This window comes from Adelges cooleyi, unplaced genomic scaffold, assembly GCF_023614345.1.
Source record: "Adelges cooleyi isolate 19-005CV unplaced genomic scaffold, UGA_ACOO_1.1 ACOO_flye_CR_arks_rails_tigmint_CR_PRNA_167, whole genome shotgun sequence".
In the NCBI taxonomy this organism is placed as follows: Eukaryota; Metazoa; Arthropoda; class Insecta; order Hemiptera; family Adelgidae; genus Adelges; species Adelges cooleyi.
This window is the reverse complement of record NW_026095824.1, coordinates 3,492,499-3,511,410: the sequence shown is the minus strand read 5'-3', so window position 1 is coordinate 3,511,410 and position 18,912 is coordinate 3,492,499. Positions and strand designations below refer to the sequence as shown.

The window sequence follows — 18,912 nt, the reverse complement described above, 5'->3', positions numbered from 1 at the left end:
GATGTTAATCGCGAGCACATGTGCGCGTTCGTTTTAATGGAGAAACAGACAAACCGAAGGAGGCCAAACTTTAATTAAGCAAATATTCACTATCGAAATCCCCGTCGTTCTATCGCCGGTGTGATCATTGTAATTATTATTACTGCACCCCCTCTCCCTCCAATTTGGGGGGGGGGAAACCCAACCCGGTACCATACACGATTTAACGAGGAATACAAATAATACGTTAGAATGTGTTTGAACGAAATTCGACTGTCGTTTAATTAAAACATACACACACACACGGCTGTGCTGCGGCAAAGTCAAATTGACTGTACACACCCAACGCCCATGATAACCGCTAACGATAATTATTATTATTAAAATAATAACAGCTGCGGTGCATCGTGTGTTTGTAAGGCGCACCCGTGTTATTTCGTATACAGCGCCGGAGAGCTACGAGCGAGGCCTTTGTGTCGTCATTGAATCCCGTACGGTTTTTGGGGCATTTAATTAAACCAGAACCGAGTGTGTTCGTGCGAGAAATTTAATTATCGTACGGTGTTCGGTCTCTCCAATGTGTTTTCATAAAAATTCGCGGCCAATAAAGTTGATGAAGTCACTCTTCAAACGCGATCCATCCGGTGTAAGACACTCAAGCCCAGCCGTTTTTAAATAAATAATAATACACTGATAACGTAAACTGATAAGAAATACTGATAACAAGTGGTTGTTATCAGTAATAAACGATTGTCGGCGGTGATAACATTACAGATAATTAACGACGATAACCACACTATAGCAAACAGGAGGATTATTTTGTTTTTAATTTTTTCTGTCACACTGATCTGAGAGTATTAAAGGTTTCTATTCTAATCTGTGATAATATTGACCGCCGTCGATAACACTGTCACATTCGTTGTGTTTGAATAGGTAGATAAGAACCGCTTGTCTTGTGTGAAAAAGTTAAGTTAAATTGTCTAAGTATTGAAAAATATTAGATTAGGTAATAGTACAGGGAAAGCGCACATGCGATCCGCGTAGACATCAATCATTATTTTGTTATTTTTGGTAAAAACGTTTGCCCTCTCTTCCTCTCGTCGCTTTTGGAAAATCCGTCAATCTTTGTTGGCTGCATCGGCCCGGGAGACGTGCCCTTTTCAATTTATGGTAATCGCGTTAACCGTTCCCGTTTTTTTTTTTTGCCTTTCCATTCTCTGGCTCAATTGACCAGGGAAATCCAATTTTTATAAACGTGCTTTACATACGTACACCGACAGTTGGTTACAGACCACAATTCGATTTCCTTCCACGAACCAAACAAATTGTTACTTTCCTCAATGAACATAACCGTTAATCGTTAATATCACCATCGAAATTGCTCATTAAAAACACATGATTATTGTGATACGCGATACACGTTTATGCTAAAATGTAGCGGTTGGCTACACTGTCACATTCAGTGCGTCCAATTCATGTGCAGCTGTCAATTTATTATATTAAATCTTAATTTTGGGGAAATTGTTTTTTTATTTTCTTATTATCTGCCCACTGATCAGTTTTAGTACTGTAAGAACACTTTGACTTGCTTTCAGCTTTTTACTTATTATATAGACACTACTTGTGTATTAAGTACGTTCTATCACACAATATTAACACAGATTAAAATATAGTGCACTCTAAACAAATCGAAAAATGTAAGCAAGCTGTAATCATTTCGGGACAGTGTGACCAACATATTAATTAAAAACAACCCTTTTGTTCTACAGTGTGGTCAAAGAAATGTTATCAAGCATCTGTAATGTTATCACCAGCTTGTTATCAGTAATTCTTATCAGTTTACGTTATTAGTGTAAATTTAGTGTACAAAATAAATGTTGGCCATACTGCATTGAGTTTAAGCCAATTAAAATTCGTTATTTGAAAATCTATTGTTCACCGGTGATAACAGGGCTATATTTTATGGATTTAATTTAATATATATATATATTTTAATTATTCTTTTTGAGTGCTCATCGCGCGTCTCCCTGTAAAAACGAGTGGTAATATCCAATCTGGAGTCATTCAATTGTGTATAGTATATTATAGTATGTCGAACAATAGTAATATTAAAAAAAAAAAAAAAGCTGGTAAGAAAGCTGCGACAGGGATAGCGGATACATATTCTACGAGCGTGCCCGTGTCTCATTAGGAACTTTAAATGAAACTATAGGCAATAAATCACGTTACTTCACCACTCGGGACCACTCGAAATAGGGTCGGAAATTTTCCATACAGAACGTGTTCGTCGATGCCGGTATTTACTATGTACCTAACACAGTGTTTTTGGATGCTGTGCGGTGTGTTTGTGTATTCGACGAAGGGTCCGAGCCCAAGCCGGTATGCGTCCCGGTGCCTTGCGGTGTTATAAATCACTGTTGGCCGGCAACCTTACATCCCTGTCGCCTGTATACATAGGTCTGCACACACGGGGAGACTATATGGCCCACACACTGTCGGGTTATCGCCCTGTTTCTTTTTGCCGAACAACAGCTAACCGCAATTTAGCCAGCTACTACCCCCTTTCCCCCCTCTCCGCCTCTCCTTAACCACTAACCGCGGCTGCTAATCATAATCCGTGTCGACATAATATCGTATAAAGATGACCGCTATTAATACCTTGTCAACCGACTACTATGCACTGTAAGCAACTGCGGGTCATTTTGTACAAAAATATACAGGCAGAAACGGGCAAACAAATCGGGATTTTTGCCAATTATTTTATAAAACCGCGTTTCGATGTCCTTGCAAAACCGACCATTTCGTTGGACCGATAAAACTTTTGGTCGTGTTGTACGGACAAACTTACCCACGCGATATTATCTAAACGCCGTCTAAGACGTCGATTCGTGCAAGAGGCAGATAAAGTGGCGCCTAAGTTCAATAATAGTGAACATATTGTATTTGTATCGATTGCTAGAATTCGGTACACTCGGTCGCAGTTGTAAGCAAAGTTGACGCACAATGTACATTTACATATGTTTTGTTGCCGGATGATATTAGTAATGTCACCCCTTCCTCTTCAAAGAGAACTAATTTTTTTAAATTAGTCTAAGTAGATCCAAATTTCTTTGGAATATTCTTTAAACACAGTACTACCTATAAACATTGACTGACCGAAAAAATATCACAAGCCCTTTCCTCCAGTAGGGATAAACAATTTTTCTTTATTTCACTTTTTCAAGCAGTTTTAGAGATTTAGGAACGCTAGATCTTCCTTTTTTTTTAACGTGCTTTTGCGACAATTACTAATCAATATACAATAAAAATATTTTAACAATAAGGGATCTAGGTATAAGGGAGAGTTCCAGAACCAAGGACGACTGGAAATGGTAGGAGAAATCGCTCTATACGAAGCAGCATAACTACGAGGAAGAGAGAGAGTGTCAATTGGATTGCCAGGAATTAAATAATAACTTTGAAAAAAAAATGGCATAGATCAGAGGGAGGAATTCGATAAGAAGGGGGGTAGGTGTAGAGACTGGTCGAGCAAACTAACTTAACCGCCACTTGAATACCGAAGACACCAGAATGTCAGGGCACCCACAGATCTTCCTTGTTCGCGGATAATACTTTCTTACTGTGCTGGTTTGCACAACCCCCCCCCCCTTTTAACGGCACTTTATTTACTTTATTTTTTCGCCAGCGAGTCATTCCTGTGATCGGTTGTTCTTAGATCGCGATCCCGCTAAAAACCGTATGCAGGCTTGCATTTGACTGTTGCACCACGAGTTGACAGATTATAACGTTGTGCGTGTAAACGCAAAGACCCGTAAAACAGCGCCACCCTATCTTGCACACGGTACCGCGGTAAGTTTGAAATATTGCGAAGCGTCGCGGTATTTATTACAATAATAATATGTAATATCCATTCTGTTAACGGCGATTTAACACCAAACATTAGCCGGGGACCTTATCGTCGGCCCCGGGGGGGGGGGCGGTTTTTGTTCTCGAGGTTTTGACAAATGTCCCCGCTGCTGACTCCGTCGTCGCCCGAAATATGTTCCACGTCCAGTCCATTTAATCGGCTCGTGTATCTTTCACGGTACACGTCGCCGGTCAGGTCGAGATTACAACCCTTTCCCTTTGCCCGCGTCCACCCCCGCACCCCTTTTGTATACACATAAACAAGCCTGGTTCCACCGGGAAAAGCGGCGTGCATACTTAGAACTGTAAAACAAAAAAAAAAGGACCTCCGAAACAACTGCTGTATTCCTGAATCATATTGTACTATGTACAAGGTCAATAATATACGTATAATTTTATCGTCAACCACTAACCAATATCTCATTGGGTTTTACTAATAACTGATTTTTTTTTTTCATAATTTTATTTTGTACAACGTGATCTCAATTTTCCACAAATTTAACACAAACCTTACCAAACCAACTTAACCTAACCTAAATTTCAGCGCTTAAAAAAAAATCAACGAAGGTCTCATATTTTTTTTTTTACCAAACTGCACCACAGTCGTTGTGTGCCAGTAGTTTGTACCTGTACCTGTAGAGATACAAATAAAGTATAACTCAATAGGGTCTGGCTTTGAAAATATCATTACTAATGATCAGAACCGAGAAAACAAATAAAGTGTAAAATTAAGTTTTGAAAACTTTTTTTATACTCTGTTTTGACGATTATTTTTTACAAAGTTTCGATATACTATTTTAACAAGAATTGACATATATTTATTTTGTTCTTTACTTCAAATGAAAACAAATTAAATTTTTCTCGACTCTTCAAAATATTGTAACAAAGTTTTTTCTTTATTTTATTTAAATTATTTTGTTATTGTTTCTTGTTCAATTCGACATTGTTTTTTTTTTTTTTGTTCGTATCGTTTTTGAATTATTTAAATTTACTCGGTTCGCATGTTCGTCATTTTCCAACAAAACACTTATCTATTACCATATAAGAAACTCGACCTACGCCTACGCAATCGTCTCCGTACCTTTAATGGAACTAATTAAATTTCTTCTCTTGCACGGTGTGCCTAAAAAAAAAAAAAAACTAAAATCCTCCTCCTCCTCCCCCTTCACCGTACACCGGTTAATTATAGTGCCTTTAGTGTTTCCGCCGTCGTCATTGCTCTTTCAATTAGGCCCGGCATAAAAGGTTTTAATACTATGTACAGGGGTGTTCTACCCCCAGTCAATTCGGTCTCAAAGCAACCGAGAAAACTTTGTTCTTCTCCGAAAACCGCACCCTTGCCGCCTCGCGATTATAATTTAATACTCGCATAAAGCAGCAGATAGAATAATTATATAATATATCGGAGCTCGGTTGTGCCTTTTGCGAGCAGATAAAAAAAAAAAAAAAAAATCCAGTACAAGCCTATGTACATTTAACGTACACGGCTTCAAGTACACACACACGACAACATTATAAAGCATCTTTAAGTACACACAACGCTGCCAAAGCTTTGAGAGTAGGTACATAATAAATGACGTGTACGACTATAGTCTAATAACGGTGCCTGTAGATGTTTGTTCCTGTGCAATGAGCCTTACATTATACAATATACGAGTCTTATACTTACATATATATATATATATTTGATTCAGATCACTATCTCTGCTTTGCTTTGATGTTCAAAGCACACACATAGGTACATAATAGGTATGTAGTTTGACTGTAGAATTTAATAGGATTTGCTCAGAGATTTGCAAAGAGAGTACCGGCTGAACTAAGTTAAAGCAAAACGATATCCAAGTTCGTTGCTGTTGAATTGACATCCTTAGTACAATAATAATAATAATAATAAAATATACATTTATATTTATATATAGCTGTAATAGAGATTTTTTTTTTTTGTTGTACTAACCTTGTGTATTTCTTTTGCAGACAATTGGACGAAAACGAGCATTCCCGCTGCGGCAGAACCATTTGATTCTTGAAATCTCCTGAAATATTAAGAAAGAAAGAAAAAAAGTCCAGGTAAGTTTTTCGGTCGTACTTGTTTATCTCGGTTTTACGGAAAATCAAAGTTTAATTTTTTTCTAAAAAAGAATTCCAAAATTATTTTATACCTACACAGCTGCGGTCTGAACTATAACAATGGAAGTAATAACGGGGGGGGGGAGGGGAAACACAATTAATTCTTAACTCGGTTAAAAGGATAGTGTTTTTCTTCGGGCGTTTAGGTTTATTTAACTAGGATTTGTTTTCAACAAGTTTCCTCAGGAGGATTTGAGTTGATTGTGCAAACAATTCACAAACCCAATGTTAAAGTAATCACAGTTTAAGAACTCGAAGATAGTTTTACTACAATACTAACACTAAACCATTACAGCGTGCTCCTGTCTAGACTTTAGAACTCAACAATTCCAAACGACACGAGCTTTTGTCAAAAAACATTAAACAAACGTTTACTTTTAACTCGGTGGTTCAATAATTTGATCATTCCGGTCAATAAAGTCTTAGGTCAACTATAGTAGGTATCTACATTTCAATTGAAAATATTGTATAATATTAACTGATTTTCAAACCTATGCAACAAGTAAAATTATTGTGTTAGGAAACATCAACATTCTAGTACCGCTATACTGTGAGAAACTACATAGGTTGTTACTTGTATACATTTTTTTTTGAAAACGAAATATGATATTCTAAAACCGTTTCATACCCCGAACAACACATTTTATTGATTTATTTTTCGGCGGAGGTTATTAATATTAATATTTATTAGCAACATTGTTTGCGCGCGATAATTTAATATCGCATAGTTCATAAATTGACGTTGGCAGGTTTTACAATATCACTCTCTTTCTCTCTCTGTGCACATTCATCAGAAACGTGTTGTGTATTGCTATTTTCTTTTGTTCCGGTAATTTCTGTAGATTTGTTACAAAACGCTTGGAACGTTTCTCGAAAACCACCCCTTTTGCCATTCATTTCGGTATTTCTTTGATCCCTCCTCTCGCTCTCTCTATCTCTGTCTGTATAGGAAACCTCTAAAGGTATTAATATCATCATTTCCGACGGATTTAAAGTTGACGTGTACTGCCTTTAATCTGAGCTGCCTCCGGCATTACTATACTGTGTGTGTGTGTGTGCAGAAATTCGTCGTTCGCCGCGCTCTTTGGCGCCCCAAATCCCCTTTTCATTTCGGTGGTGTGCAAGGCTTAAACGGGCAACAGGAGGGGACGCTTTTAGCGATTTGTTATTACACGAAACGGCGGAAAATTGGCCCCTTGGTCGTGTTTAGGCCGAACTGTAGTAAATACCGTTGTTGATGACGAAAGCAGGTATTCTCTTGACGTGTGCTTTGATGATCGCGTCAACAAGTCTCGGCAGCAGTAACCCCTCCCTTGAACCCCCATGGAATTTGTAGAGGAGTACATAAAACATATTTTAAGAACGCCGACACAGTCAGGTTGTATGGTGCAACATATTTTACAAGGACCGGGTTTTTTGTTTTAAAGAAATAGTTTAATATTTTTAATTTACAGTCCATGCTTGTGTTGCTATATACATGCTTATTAATAGGGTATATGCTATATTATGATATACGGTAAATGTCACATGCTATAGAGTGTATGTGTAATATCTATAAATGATACCATATAACTATTCTCTAACCATTTTCGTATCTCGATTAGTATTAAGTATCATTTTCTTATACTATATGGAAACGCATGTTTATTGTTAATTATTCTTTATCATATGTTATATCATTTATAGATATTATATTCTATAGGGTATATGCTATATGATACAGGGTATAAGCTTGTAGGGTATATGTCATAAGCTTTAAGACACGTTTAAGATAGTTTTGTGTCAAGTTAGACAATTAAAATCGTTATAAGATTTTGCATTAGGTACATAAATTATTACTCTACACGCCAACTAATGTCGACGGCAGACAGTTTTTAGCATAATTTCAGAACAATAATTGGGTCGCCAACATACGTTTCATTGTTTTTAAATTTCCAACACTTGTATTTTGTTGGGTACCTCCGCCCAAGTGCCGTTCTATATATATTTTACTGAACAAAACGCTGAAGTGTTTTTTCAAGAATCTCCATTGGACAATAATAACCAACGACCGAAATAATTGCGTTGGTCTTTGGGCAAACGCGTGCAAACATAATTATATTTTCAAGGGTCGGCGTTTAAATTGCTTTGTAGAAAAATAATAGCAGGAGTTTGCGCGGGGATAGGGTGTTCCATATTTCAAAAACATGTATGCTCGATGCCCGAGGAGGCTATATTATACTGCCACGACCATCTACGGTCCTATCGCACCGGTGACGGAAAGATTAATGGAACGTGTGTCGCACCTTAGCGCAACTGTTTGTTTATATAAAAATCATATTAAAAATTAAAATCTACTAATATTTTAATTTCCATGAAACATTTGGTTCATCTTAAACGGGACAATAATAATACGGTTAATGAACCGCGTCGAAATTAAACTTGCCAAAAACTAATTTTTTATATTTCAATCGAACGACATGTAAATATAGAGAAAAAAATGTAATCAGTGTAGTAAAAACCTTAAAAATATTTAACCGAAAAAATAGAATACAATTTAAAAAAGCGTCGTCGAGTATAATACGAAAATATACAACAATACGAATTATTATCAAAAAAAAAAAAACTATTATATAAAACGTCGTAATGAGAAATGCGTTATTGTTGAAAAGTATATAATTGAACTGCGAATAAGTAAAAAAAAAAAAAATAATATTTTTTGCACTCACAAAACACACACCCGGTGAACGGATTTACATAGTAAAAATGAAGCAACTGCATATGAGCCTATATAGCTGCATATATAGTGTGTGTGTACACACACGCTGTGCTTTGTTTGAAATTAAAATTATGTTTTATGTACACTGTAAAAATTGCGTCGCGAATATTGATTTAGGTAAAATAACGAAAATCGGTATTTTTTGTAATTTAACGTTACCAACAACGGCGGAAGAAGAGTGTTTACTTTGTGCGCAGAGAGAATTATTCATTTTTCGCTTACAATTTAATCCCATTTTTTTTTTTTTTAAACAAAACTAGTCCAGAACTGCAATTACCTTATTGTGTTTCGTGCACATTTCGCGTGTTCCAAATTACACTACTGTTTTTTCTAACCTGAAGGGCTAAGATACACAACACACATACCCACTGTGAAACTCAATTAGAATAATATCTGCCACAGTGGCAACAAAAACCGTACAACATCCGCACTGACCGTCGAAACGAGCCGACATTAAAGCCGTCTCCCTCGTGTGTCCTCATCAGTGAAATTAATTACCACCAGCCTGACCGGGCTGTGAGTGTAATTAAGGTAAAAATTATTATAACGGCAACAATGATAATAAAAGTACATTAATATGCCCGGCGTGTAAACTATGTACCGTTGCCGGTTCCACGGGACATTACCTCTAACGTTAATATTATGTAAAAATAACCAATTTATTTTTTTTTTTCAAATTTTTATTAGCGGTTTAATAACTTTTCACCTACCGTGTCCCGTACTACTTTGATTTGATTAATTGATTTTGAGATTATGAACTATTGTCAAAAAACACTTGGCCTAATGATTGTTGTAAATTCTTTATTAGTGTTCTTCTAGTTGACTTTCTATATATTGATATTAAAAAAAAAAAAAAAATAGTGTACTAATTGTACACTTTTTCCTTATCTCCCCAACCGTTTTGTAATTTTGACTGCTTTGACAACCAACCGATTTCGGAAGAAAAGTTACGTTTGAAAGATGTCATTAAAATATAAATATATTACCGTTTCCGGAGTCTCAACGGAAGTACCCGTCAACGTCAAACTTAAAAACGAGCTAACTTGTTTTCAGAGGTAATTTCAAAGAGAAAGTAAAGTATAGGTACCTATCATTCAAACGAGCACACATATATATATATATATATAATAAGCTGTAAAGTGTATTTTTGTTTTGTGAACTTAACAGTTATGGAGAGTTCTCTTTTATTTTAATGTAGTTTTTTTGTTAGCGTTACCGCTAGCGACTTTGTATAAAAGTAAATTCTATTTTTATAAACAATAATAATCTTACATTTTTGTAATATTCTATTTTAAATATTAAATTAACGATTTTTAATTTAAAACCAACACATACCTACATATTTTTATGTCTTCCAATAATTTACTTTAATTAAAAACGTTATTTCAATTTTGAAATATGTTTCAAGGAATGCCATAAAAAAAATCAAATTAAGTAAAGGAAATTCTTTAATTTAGTTATAAACTAATTTATTTTCGTTTGTGCTTAAAAGATTTGCCCGTCTTCTTAAGAAATGAATTTTAATAAATGATTACTATTATTATTACTTTGATAATATAAGACCTGATATTTCATTTTTGTTTGTTATTTAGTTTGTTCATTAGTTTCTTCGACTAAACGGAAGTTAAGATAAAAACAAGAAGTAATTTTATTGATTGCCCTTCGCTTGTTTTGTTTCTTGTTCATAAATTATATTATTTTTTTATTACTTTCTGAAGCAGAATTAATTTTTCTTTCTACAAGACTTCCTTAACGAAAAACTGTTTATGGGGTCAAATCCACGGGTAGACAAATCGTCCATATCGCAGAGGCATTTAAAAAAAAATTGTAGATTAAACAACAACAATAACAGACGTATAAATGATGCGCTAACCAGTTACAACAAGGTATAGTAGTAGTAGAGGAATATAGAATGCGTTTTTTTATTATTATCGGTAGGGGAAAAAACATTAAAAAAACAATTGACCGAGTTACGCGCAGAAGGGTTGAAATGCCATATTTTGTTTTTTTTTTTATTTTCCATTGCATCTTTGATTCGTGTTGTGAAATCTGCACACGTGTCAACTGTCTTGCGTTGTTATATCGTTTCCGTTTTTTTATATTGTCTTATATGTAGAGAAGATAATTTTTTTATTCATAGATAGTGTGCACCAGACTGGAAAATAGTCTGCCAAATCCGTCGGCTTGGCCTATTCATATTTTTAAATATCTCTGATCGATATGCGAACCGATCACCGTCAATATAGTTTGTGTCAAACGCATACAGATTTTCGCAGTATATGTATAATATACTTTCTACACGAATCACAGGGAAATTCATCTCACGGCGGACCGTCAGGCTGTCGTTTAGTATGCTATAAAACAGCTACCTAAAATTTGACGGTTCAACACCTAATGTGCATACATCAAAACATATTTCCAAAATTAAAAAAAAAAAAATTATTTCATTAAAAAATATTTAACGAAAAACTAAGTTTTTGGAATACCCACAAACTTTCGACTTTTAATCTAATTGGCACTCAATTTCGTTCAACTCTCAATTATGTTTTTTGGGATATATTTTCAGGATAAGGTGTAAGGATTCGAATATAATATTTTTATCGAGTAAATAATGTTGAATAAAACAACAAGGCCGTCACAATATTATATAGTAATAGTAAAGTAATAATATAATAACTATTGTACAAAACATTTACAGACCTAAAAGCAGTTCAACACAAAATACGTTTGTATATTATAATATGGCAGTTGTGCCGGACATAATCCTCCGGGAACTAGTATATGTGCTAAAACTCTATTTCAAATTTTTATATTTGCAAATGGACCGTTTTACAGCGCACACAATCCGTCAAAGTGATATTTTAACCGTACAGCGCCATGTCAAAACTGATTAACTTCGACGAGCTCGAATATACATGTATTATATACAGGGTGTAATGTAAAGTTCTACCGAGCTTCAAACGAGACATTCAGGATGCTCTATGGGTACAATAAATGGTGTTCGTTTTTTTTAAATTTTAAAATTATTTAAAATAGAACTTTTATCTCATTAAAAAATTGTCTAACGAAAAAAATTATTTCAGATTTAAAATCGGGAGAAAAAATCTTGTTGAACTGATATGCAACATGATTTTTTGTATATATGGCCACATATACGTTCACAGGGTGGCCACTGAGTGGCCGGCATGTGACTAAAATCAACATATAGCATGCGAAAATATCATTTCATATAAAATAATTCTAAGGGCACCGCTGAATTAACAATGAAATTCTAACCCAAAATGACGTTTCACATGTCATATGGTGGTTTTGGTCACATGCCGGCCACTCAGTGGCCACTCGGTGGACGCAAGTGTGTCCAGATACCAAAAAATCGTGTTACATATCAATTCAACAAGATTTTTTCTCCCGATTTCAAATCTGACATTATTTTATTCGTAAGACCATTTTTTAACGAGATACGAGTTCTATTTTAAATAGTTTTAAAATTAAAAAAAAAAAATTAATACCATTTATTGAGTATCCTGAATGTCTGATTTGACGCTCGGTAGAACTTTACATTACACCCTGTATATAAATATAAATATATACAATATATAATGGTCAGTATCCGTTCAACGCGGTAAGTGCAATCATTACGGCCGTCATAATCGGCGACACGGTAACACAGCTGGCAGCAGATTTGAACGGACCAGAGTTGATCACAGTGATCCTGCCCTCTAACCCTTGCCGAATGGGTGACTTGATGCGCATCATATGTTCTATGATCGGTTCATCCGACTTGCCTACTCGGTGTACAAAAATCCTCGGTAATTATCGAGTTGTCTGACTGGTCGTCAACGGACAAACTCACCTATGCTGATGTACTTGGATGCCGTTTTGAACATGGTATAGCCGTTTCCGCCGTTGGCCAAAAAGTCGCTCACGACGATCGTGTATAGTTGGTCCAAGACCAAAGGCTCATAGACCGGCACTACACATTTGGCACACCTGGCGTCGATGGACTGAACGCGTCGACCCACCGGCTTGCCAACGTCCGCCACTACTTTCAACCCTGTGCACGGTAAAAAATAACACCACAAAAGTGAGCAGAGAACGACAATATTGAGACGATGAGGTCGGACTTGGCGCACAACGCGTTTACCTGATACCTGTAGAAAATCTCCGTGATACTTTCCACTGTCGTGCCGGCTGACTGAATGTTCAAGCGCTTGCCAGACAACTGAGCCCTCCACGGTTATTTTGCCCACGTCGTTCATGTACGGGAAGACCATCAGCACGTCGCCTCTGGTTATTTTGCCTAGACGCGTTCCAAACGATAACTGTTTTAATAACAAATGATGTATTGCGACCGTTACCCAACCGTACCCTCGTTGTTGGCCGCATTGATGCTTGTCCGGAGTGCTCCGCTCGGTATTACGGATATGGCAGCGTCGGTCCATTGCTCGGTCACGTTGAACGAAGTGATGTATTTTCTGAGGTTCTGTTAAAAAAAAAAAAAAAAAAAAAACGTTTCCTTTCGGCGTCGGCGTTTGGAAAAATAATAATTTGGAAAACCACGCTGACTGTTCGTTTTCCTCTGAAAACCGCCCATTTGCAGTTGACGCCAAACGTGTGTGTACTTACAAAGTCCACGAACGCGTCCGTCGCTATGTTTCCCAAATTGCATTCCCGCACTCGGCACATGTAATCGTCTCCTTCCAAGAACACGGCCGAATAGGCCACCACTTCGTTGGTCTTGTTGACGATTTCATCCTGTACGACGTTGACGGTTTCCAGTATTTCCGGGTCTACAATCAACACACGGTCATTAACACACACACGCGAGCTTATGCACCTCGGTGTTTGCCGGTCAGGTACTGTTCTCTTGCCTTGTGCCACGCTCGAGTCCAACAACACTGGATTGCCATCGCAACTCACTACCTCCCCGTGCCGGTCGAACTCCATCCAAAGTTTGCCCAAGTACTTGGTCACGTACAAAGCCTGGACCACCGGTACTCTCCTGCCCGTGCCCGGTTGTTCCACCCAATAGGGATACGGGCCGGACGGTTTGTCCGCGTCCGGAGGCTCGCCTGTTTGAAAATACCGACCGAAACAATAAATTATTACTGTTGTAAAATTGCGTTAAACTACTCCAACGGCTTACCGTTGTACAAAAACGTATTGGAATGTCCGCCGACGATCAAGTCCAACTCCGGCACGCGTTTGGCCATTTCTATGTCCGTCCGGAAGCCGGAATGACCCAGGCCGATTATAATGTCCACTCCCTGTGATTTCAAACGTCTGGCTTCGGCCGACACCGACGGGATTTCCGGTAAAAACTTAACGTTGCCCACGTTGGAGGTGAACTGCAATAAAGTAAAATCAACACACCTGTACACGTCTAGCGGTTGTTTTCCGAACGAAAGAAATGATAAAATGATAATAACTATCTGATAAGAGACAAGATATTATCGTATGTTCTATTCGGTTCTGATCTGTGTCACGATTACATGTACACTTGCCTTTGTGTCGGGCAGTACGTATCCTATGATACCGATTTGGTGACCGTTCACCGTGACGACCTTTGATTTTGACAACGACTTTTCCTTGCCCAATATCGGTTCTTCCGAAAAGTCCAGGTTACAGGCTACAACCGGTATCGTGACGTTGTCGAGGAACTCGTGGAGTCTTTCCACGCCAAGGTCGAATTCGTGGTTGCCCAAACTCTAAAATTAAACAGTGTTCGTTCAAATAACGGCCCAGTCTTACTATTCGTTTACCGTACAAACATTTTACATTGTCTTTAGATAATGTAAAATTTAATAATCTCGTTTATCAGCCTAATCATAACCGTAGTCGTATTTATTTAATTGCCAAAAAAAAAGACTTGAACGGGATAGCAATCTTTGAAAAACCCGGTTTAAAGCTATAACAGTGAAAATATATTTCTGTTTTACCAGCCTACTCATGGTATAGGAAAAACCGTTGTAATATTTTTTTAGTTTTCATTTAACTAAGTAGAAATCCAATGAGAATCACAAGTACCTAATTTTAGAAAATATATTACCAAAGTAATGTTAGGTTACCTAACTAAAAAAAAAAATCCCCATTGTTGACTTCGCAGTGCTCGTTGTGACTTTTCTATGTTAAATTATAGACAACTGATCAATGATTTATTTTAGTTAAAATTACATAATTGTAGATCTAGGTTATAAAACCGTCGTCTCGTTTGATTTGCTTAAGAGTCATTATGTATTAAAATGTTTTTAAATCGTTTAAGTATAATAATTATACTAATCGCTTGACGAATACTCCAAATGGTTTTTTTCTTTTATCAGCACTTATAGGCTACTCGTTTAAGTGTGAACAATAACCGTGTGAAATTTTATTTTTATCGAGTCTCACAATAATTATTATTACAATATTACATACAACTATGTAGAATCAGGCGGCCTTATCGGTAAAAAAAAAAAAAAATTGTTATTCATGTTATATTTCTTTATTATATTGAATATTTACATGTGTACAAATTGAGTTTTTGTAAAAATTAAACCAAAGTGCAACTGCCAGGTCTTAAAAAAATGTTCTATACACCTACCCGGCCAGCTAACTCTTGTGCGAACGACCCTCCCTGTGAAGATCCTGATACGATTAAAGTTTGCTTTTTAATTAAAATTATAACATTAATCCATTTCGGTAACGTTAAGACGAATTTCGCATGTTTACCGCACAACGTAGGTACTTTGTCGGTTTCCACAAAATCATAATGTGTGCTTCAAATTAATACCATAAAATATGTCTCATTAAAAACGCACTTGGCTAATGGTGTTTAAAAGTAACTTTGCGCACAATATCGCGGCCGATGCATATAAGTCGGCCAAAGTTTCCTCGTTACTCAGTTTTAAACTTAAAATTAACAACTTCCACCGAGCCCCGCATACACCGGAGAAGCCCGTATAGTATTTTTTTTCTTATGAAGTTATTCTATGTGAAAACCTAAAACCGTTGGCTGTTGGCAAGTACAACGCTGTGGTGCTTTTCGCATACACTAAGACGGTGGAAAACATTCTCACATCGGCCGATGTGTGTAACAATACGTCTAACAGTAGTTAATATTGAAAAACCAGAAAAAAAAATGTATTTTCTCGAAACAGTTACTCATAAAATTCTGTTAGACTTAAACCCGTTTAATTTGCGACTTACAGTTTAATTATAAAAAAAAAAAATAAGGTAAATCTAAATGCAATTTAATTTCATAAGACCAACTAACGGGCACTGATTGAATTTTTTTTTTCGAACGGCCTATTGGTAGCATGTGATTAAAAATGTTTAATTAAAACTAAACGTTTTTTTTTTTTTTAATTAATAAATTACGTTCATGCTTTTTCCGCCGTTTTCTTAAAATTACCTCGAAAGACTTTAATTACATTCGTACAAAGTTTGTTTCCAGCAAATTAGTTTCTTTATCGAGTTTGAAATTTTAGAAAAAAATGTCAACCCAAAACATGTTTTTTTACTGCACTAACAGCGCAGTTTAGTTGTAGATTTTTTCTAGTTGTATATTTTACTGAAAGTAATGGGTGATTTAAATTAAATTTTTTTTTTTGGTATCAAGCATTAATAGACCGCGTGGCCAGTTGCTTTACACGCGGCTATGAGGATTTTCAGAGATAGTAGCAGATAAAAGATTAGAAATTAGTGTGTTTTCGTGGAATTTTTAATAGTAATGACTAGTAAGATAATGGAACAGAGTGCGATTAACGACATACCACGAAACGTTGGTTTTATTTGTCTTAAGTTTATCGACTTCCATTATTAATATGTCCCATAGTTGGTGGAATCTATTGTTTGTACAGAATCGATAACAACAAATAATTTTATTCTAAAGTAGTTTATAATTTATCAATAAGCGACTCGTTTAAATTGCATATGTTACACATATTAGTTCACTCACTAACTTTCTAGATTAATTTTTTTTTATACAGTTCAAAAGAAAATCTAATTTTTCCATAGCTAACATTTTGTTTTATTTTTAATTTTAAAATACTTTTTTTAAGAGCTATCAAAAATAGTTGAAGAGTGTATTTGTTCTAAGTGCCAAAGTATAAAAATTGAACTTTATAATTAGATTTGTATTTTATTCATAACCGGAAACACTTTGACATATTTTTAAGTGTTAAATATTATCGTTTTTTTTTTTATAAATAACTCACTTACTCACTTTATTCCTCACTTGACAAATATACAAAATTGTTTCCGGTAATGAACAAGAATAGAAATCAAATTATAAAATTCAATTTTTATACTTTGGCACTTAGACCGTTTAACACATTCACTCTTCAGTTAGTATTAAAACCAAAAATATCAATTTCACTATTTTCTCCACGCACTGCTCTAATATTATTAATATTTTGACTAGATAGCCGATAACGGGATTAAAACAGGACCATGTTCTAAAAACAGGACCTAATCTTAGGCTGAGGTTGAGGTTAGGTTAGGTTAGGTTCGGTTTAAGTTAGGTTTGATTAGGTTTAAAGTTAGGTTCCGTTAGGTTTAGGTTAGGTTTGGTTAGGTTTAAGTTAGGTTTGGTTAGGTTTAAAGTTAGGTTTGGTTAGGTTTAAAGTTAGGTTTTAGGTTAGGTTCCGTTAGGTTTAGGTTAGGTTAGGCGAGGTTTAAAGTTAGGTGTTAGGTCAGGTTCGGTGCTCACCATGACGTCGATGTCGAGCCGTCCGAGCATGTCGGCCACGATCTTCATACCGAGAAACGTGAAAAACGCCGTTCCCTGTGCCGTGTCGCCGGCGTTCAGCGACAGCGTGGGCACGTTGGCCATCTGCGCCTCGCGTCTGGCCTGGTCCATGGCGGTCTTCATCCGGCCGAACCCGCCGTAGCACGGCGCCGAGTCGCGGCACGGCCGGCCGTACTTGTCGGTCTCGGCGAACCGGCAGTGCATGTCGTTGTTGTGCAACAACAGCAGTCGCCAATTGCCGTTGGCCGCCTCGGTAGTCCTAGCCAGGGCGGCGATGGCGAACACCGATGCCGCGAACGCCAAGGGCCGGCGAATAGCGAATAGCGGCGAAATCATTGTCGGGGACGGTCGCAATCAACGGGTGAGATGTCGCCTTGGAGTGACCCTCGTGCCGCGCTGCTCGGTCGAGCCGTCAGACCACACGGCCGGTTTATCGTAATCGCACACACTTGTCCGCTGAGGAGGAGAGACAAAAATAAAATAAACAGCCGTTGCCTATCTCTCTAGTTAAACACTTCTATTCACACATTATAATATTACGGTCCGTAACGATAAGCCGTTTCACCGTTAATGGCATTATCATTGTGTTTATTGTATTATCGTTATAGATATCACAAGACGGTACGCCAGTGACGACATCTAGTTAATCGGCGACAAAACAATAATGATTGAAGGGTAATAATCAAAAACTGAGTTAGACATTGATTCTGATTGTAAACTAAACGAGCAATTCATTTTTGGCATATTATTCTATTCCATATGTATAGCGTCGTAGAAACAAATGGATTTACAAATTAAAGCCAATTCAAAACGCGGTATTGCCTATTTTTGATTTTTTCAAAATATACTATTTCCATTTCACGTCCAAAGTATACAAAAATACTTTTAATGATGCATACGTGGTATTTGCAATTATTTTTCCAAAACGTGTTATTTTTGTTGTTGGTTCAAAATGTGCTATTTCCTTTAGTTTCAATATATTATAATAATGTTATCTCCTACTACAAAACGTGCCTGATTTCCCTATTGTCTAATTTTGTTTGGTAACGTTTAATTTTAAAGCAAATTATTAAATTAGTTGACTGAAATCTGTACACTTTTCAAAGAGGTTTTAAAACATAAAGTAGGTACCTAATTAGTTTAAGCAGAGTTTATCTGGTCTTATCGATTATACGTACGGCCACTATCTTTACGATATTACAATGTGTATACTTATCTACTAAATTTATTATTGTAAATCAAAGTTTTCCCTCATTTTGTTTGGGCCAAAAAACTTTTGGTATTTCCAATAACTTCCTGCCGGCGTACCTTTGCCGTTAACGTTACAGAGGTAAACACCGTTTTTGCGCCTGTGGGTTTAGTAATTCAAGTAATAAGTCCGGCGTCTAACAGCTATTTAAAAACAACTAACTTT

General features: G+C 36.5%; 2 protein-coding genes across 2 annotated transcripts in view; one reads left to right on the top strand and one right to left on the bottom strand.

Moving 5' to 3' along the window:
- LOC126848043 (uncharacterized) overlaps positions 1-18,912 on the top strand; it is a 212,587-nt gene that overhangs the window by 55,884 nt on the left and 137,791 nt on the right. The window contains exon 3 of the mRNA XM_050588553.1: positions 5,860-5,952. The gene's annotated coding sequence lies outside the window, so the exon portion shown is untranslated. The remainder of the gene's footprint in view (positions 1-5,859; positions 5,953-18,912) is intronic.
- LOC126832720 (protein 5NUC-like) lies at positions 11,414-18,007 on the bottom strand. Its single transcript, XM_050563590.1, has 9 exons — positions 17,460-18,007; positions 14,275-14,478; positions 13,917-14,118; positions 13,642-13,842; positions 13,397-13,560; positions 13,139-13,253; positions 12,915-13,070; positions 12,624-12,824; positions 11,414-12,555 (listed from the first exon to the last, which is right to left on the bottom strand). The coding sequence occupies exons 1-9, from the start codon at positions 17,832-17,834 to the stop codon at positions 12,374-12,376; spliced, it is 1,800 nt and encodes a 599-aa protein (XP_050419547.1). The 5' UTR covers positions 17,835-18,007; the 3' UTR covers positions 11,414-12,373.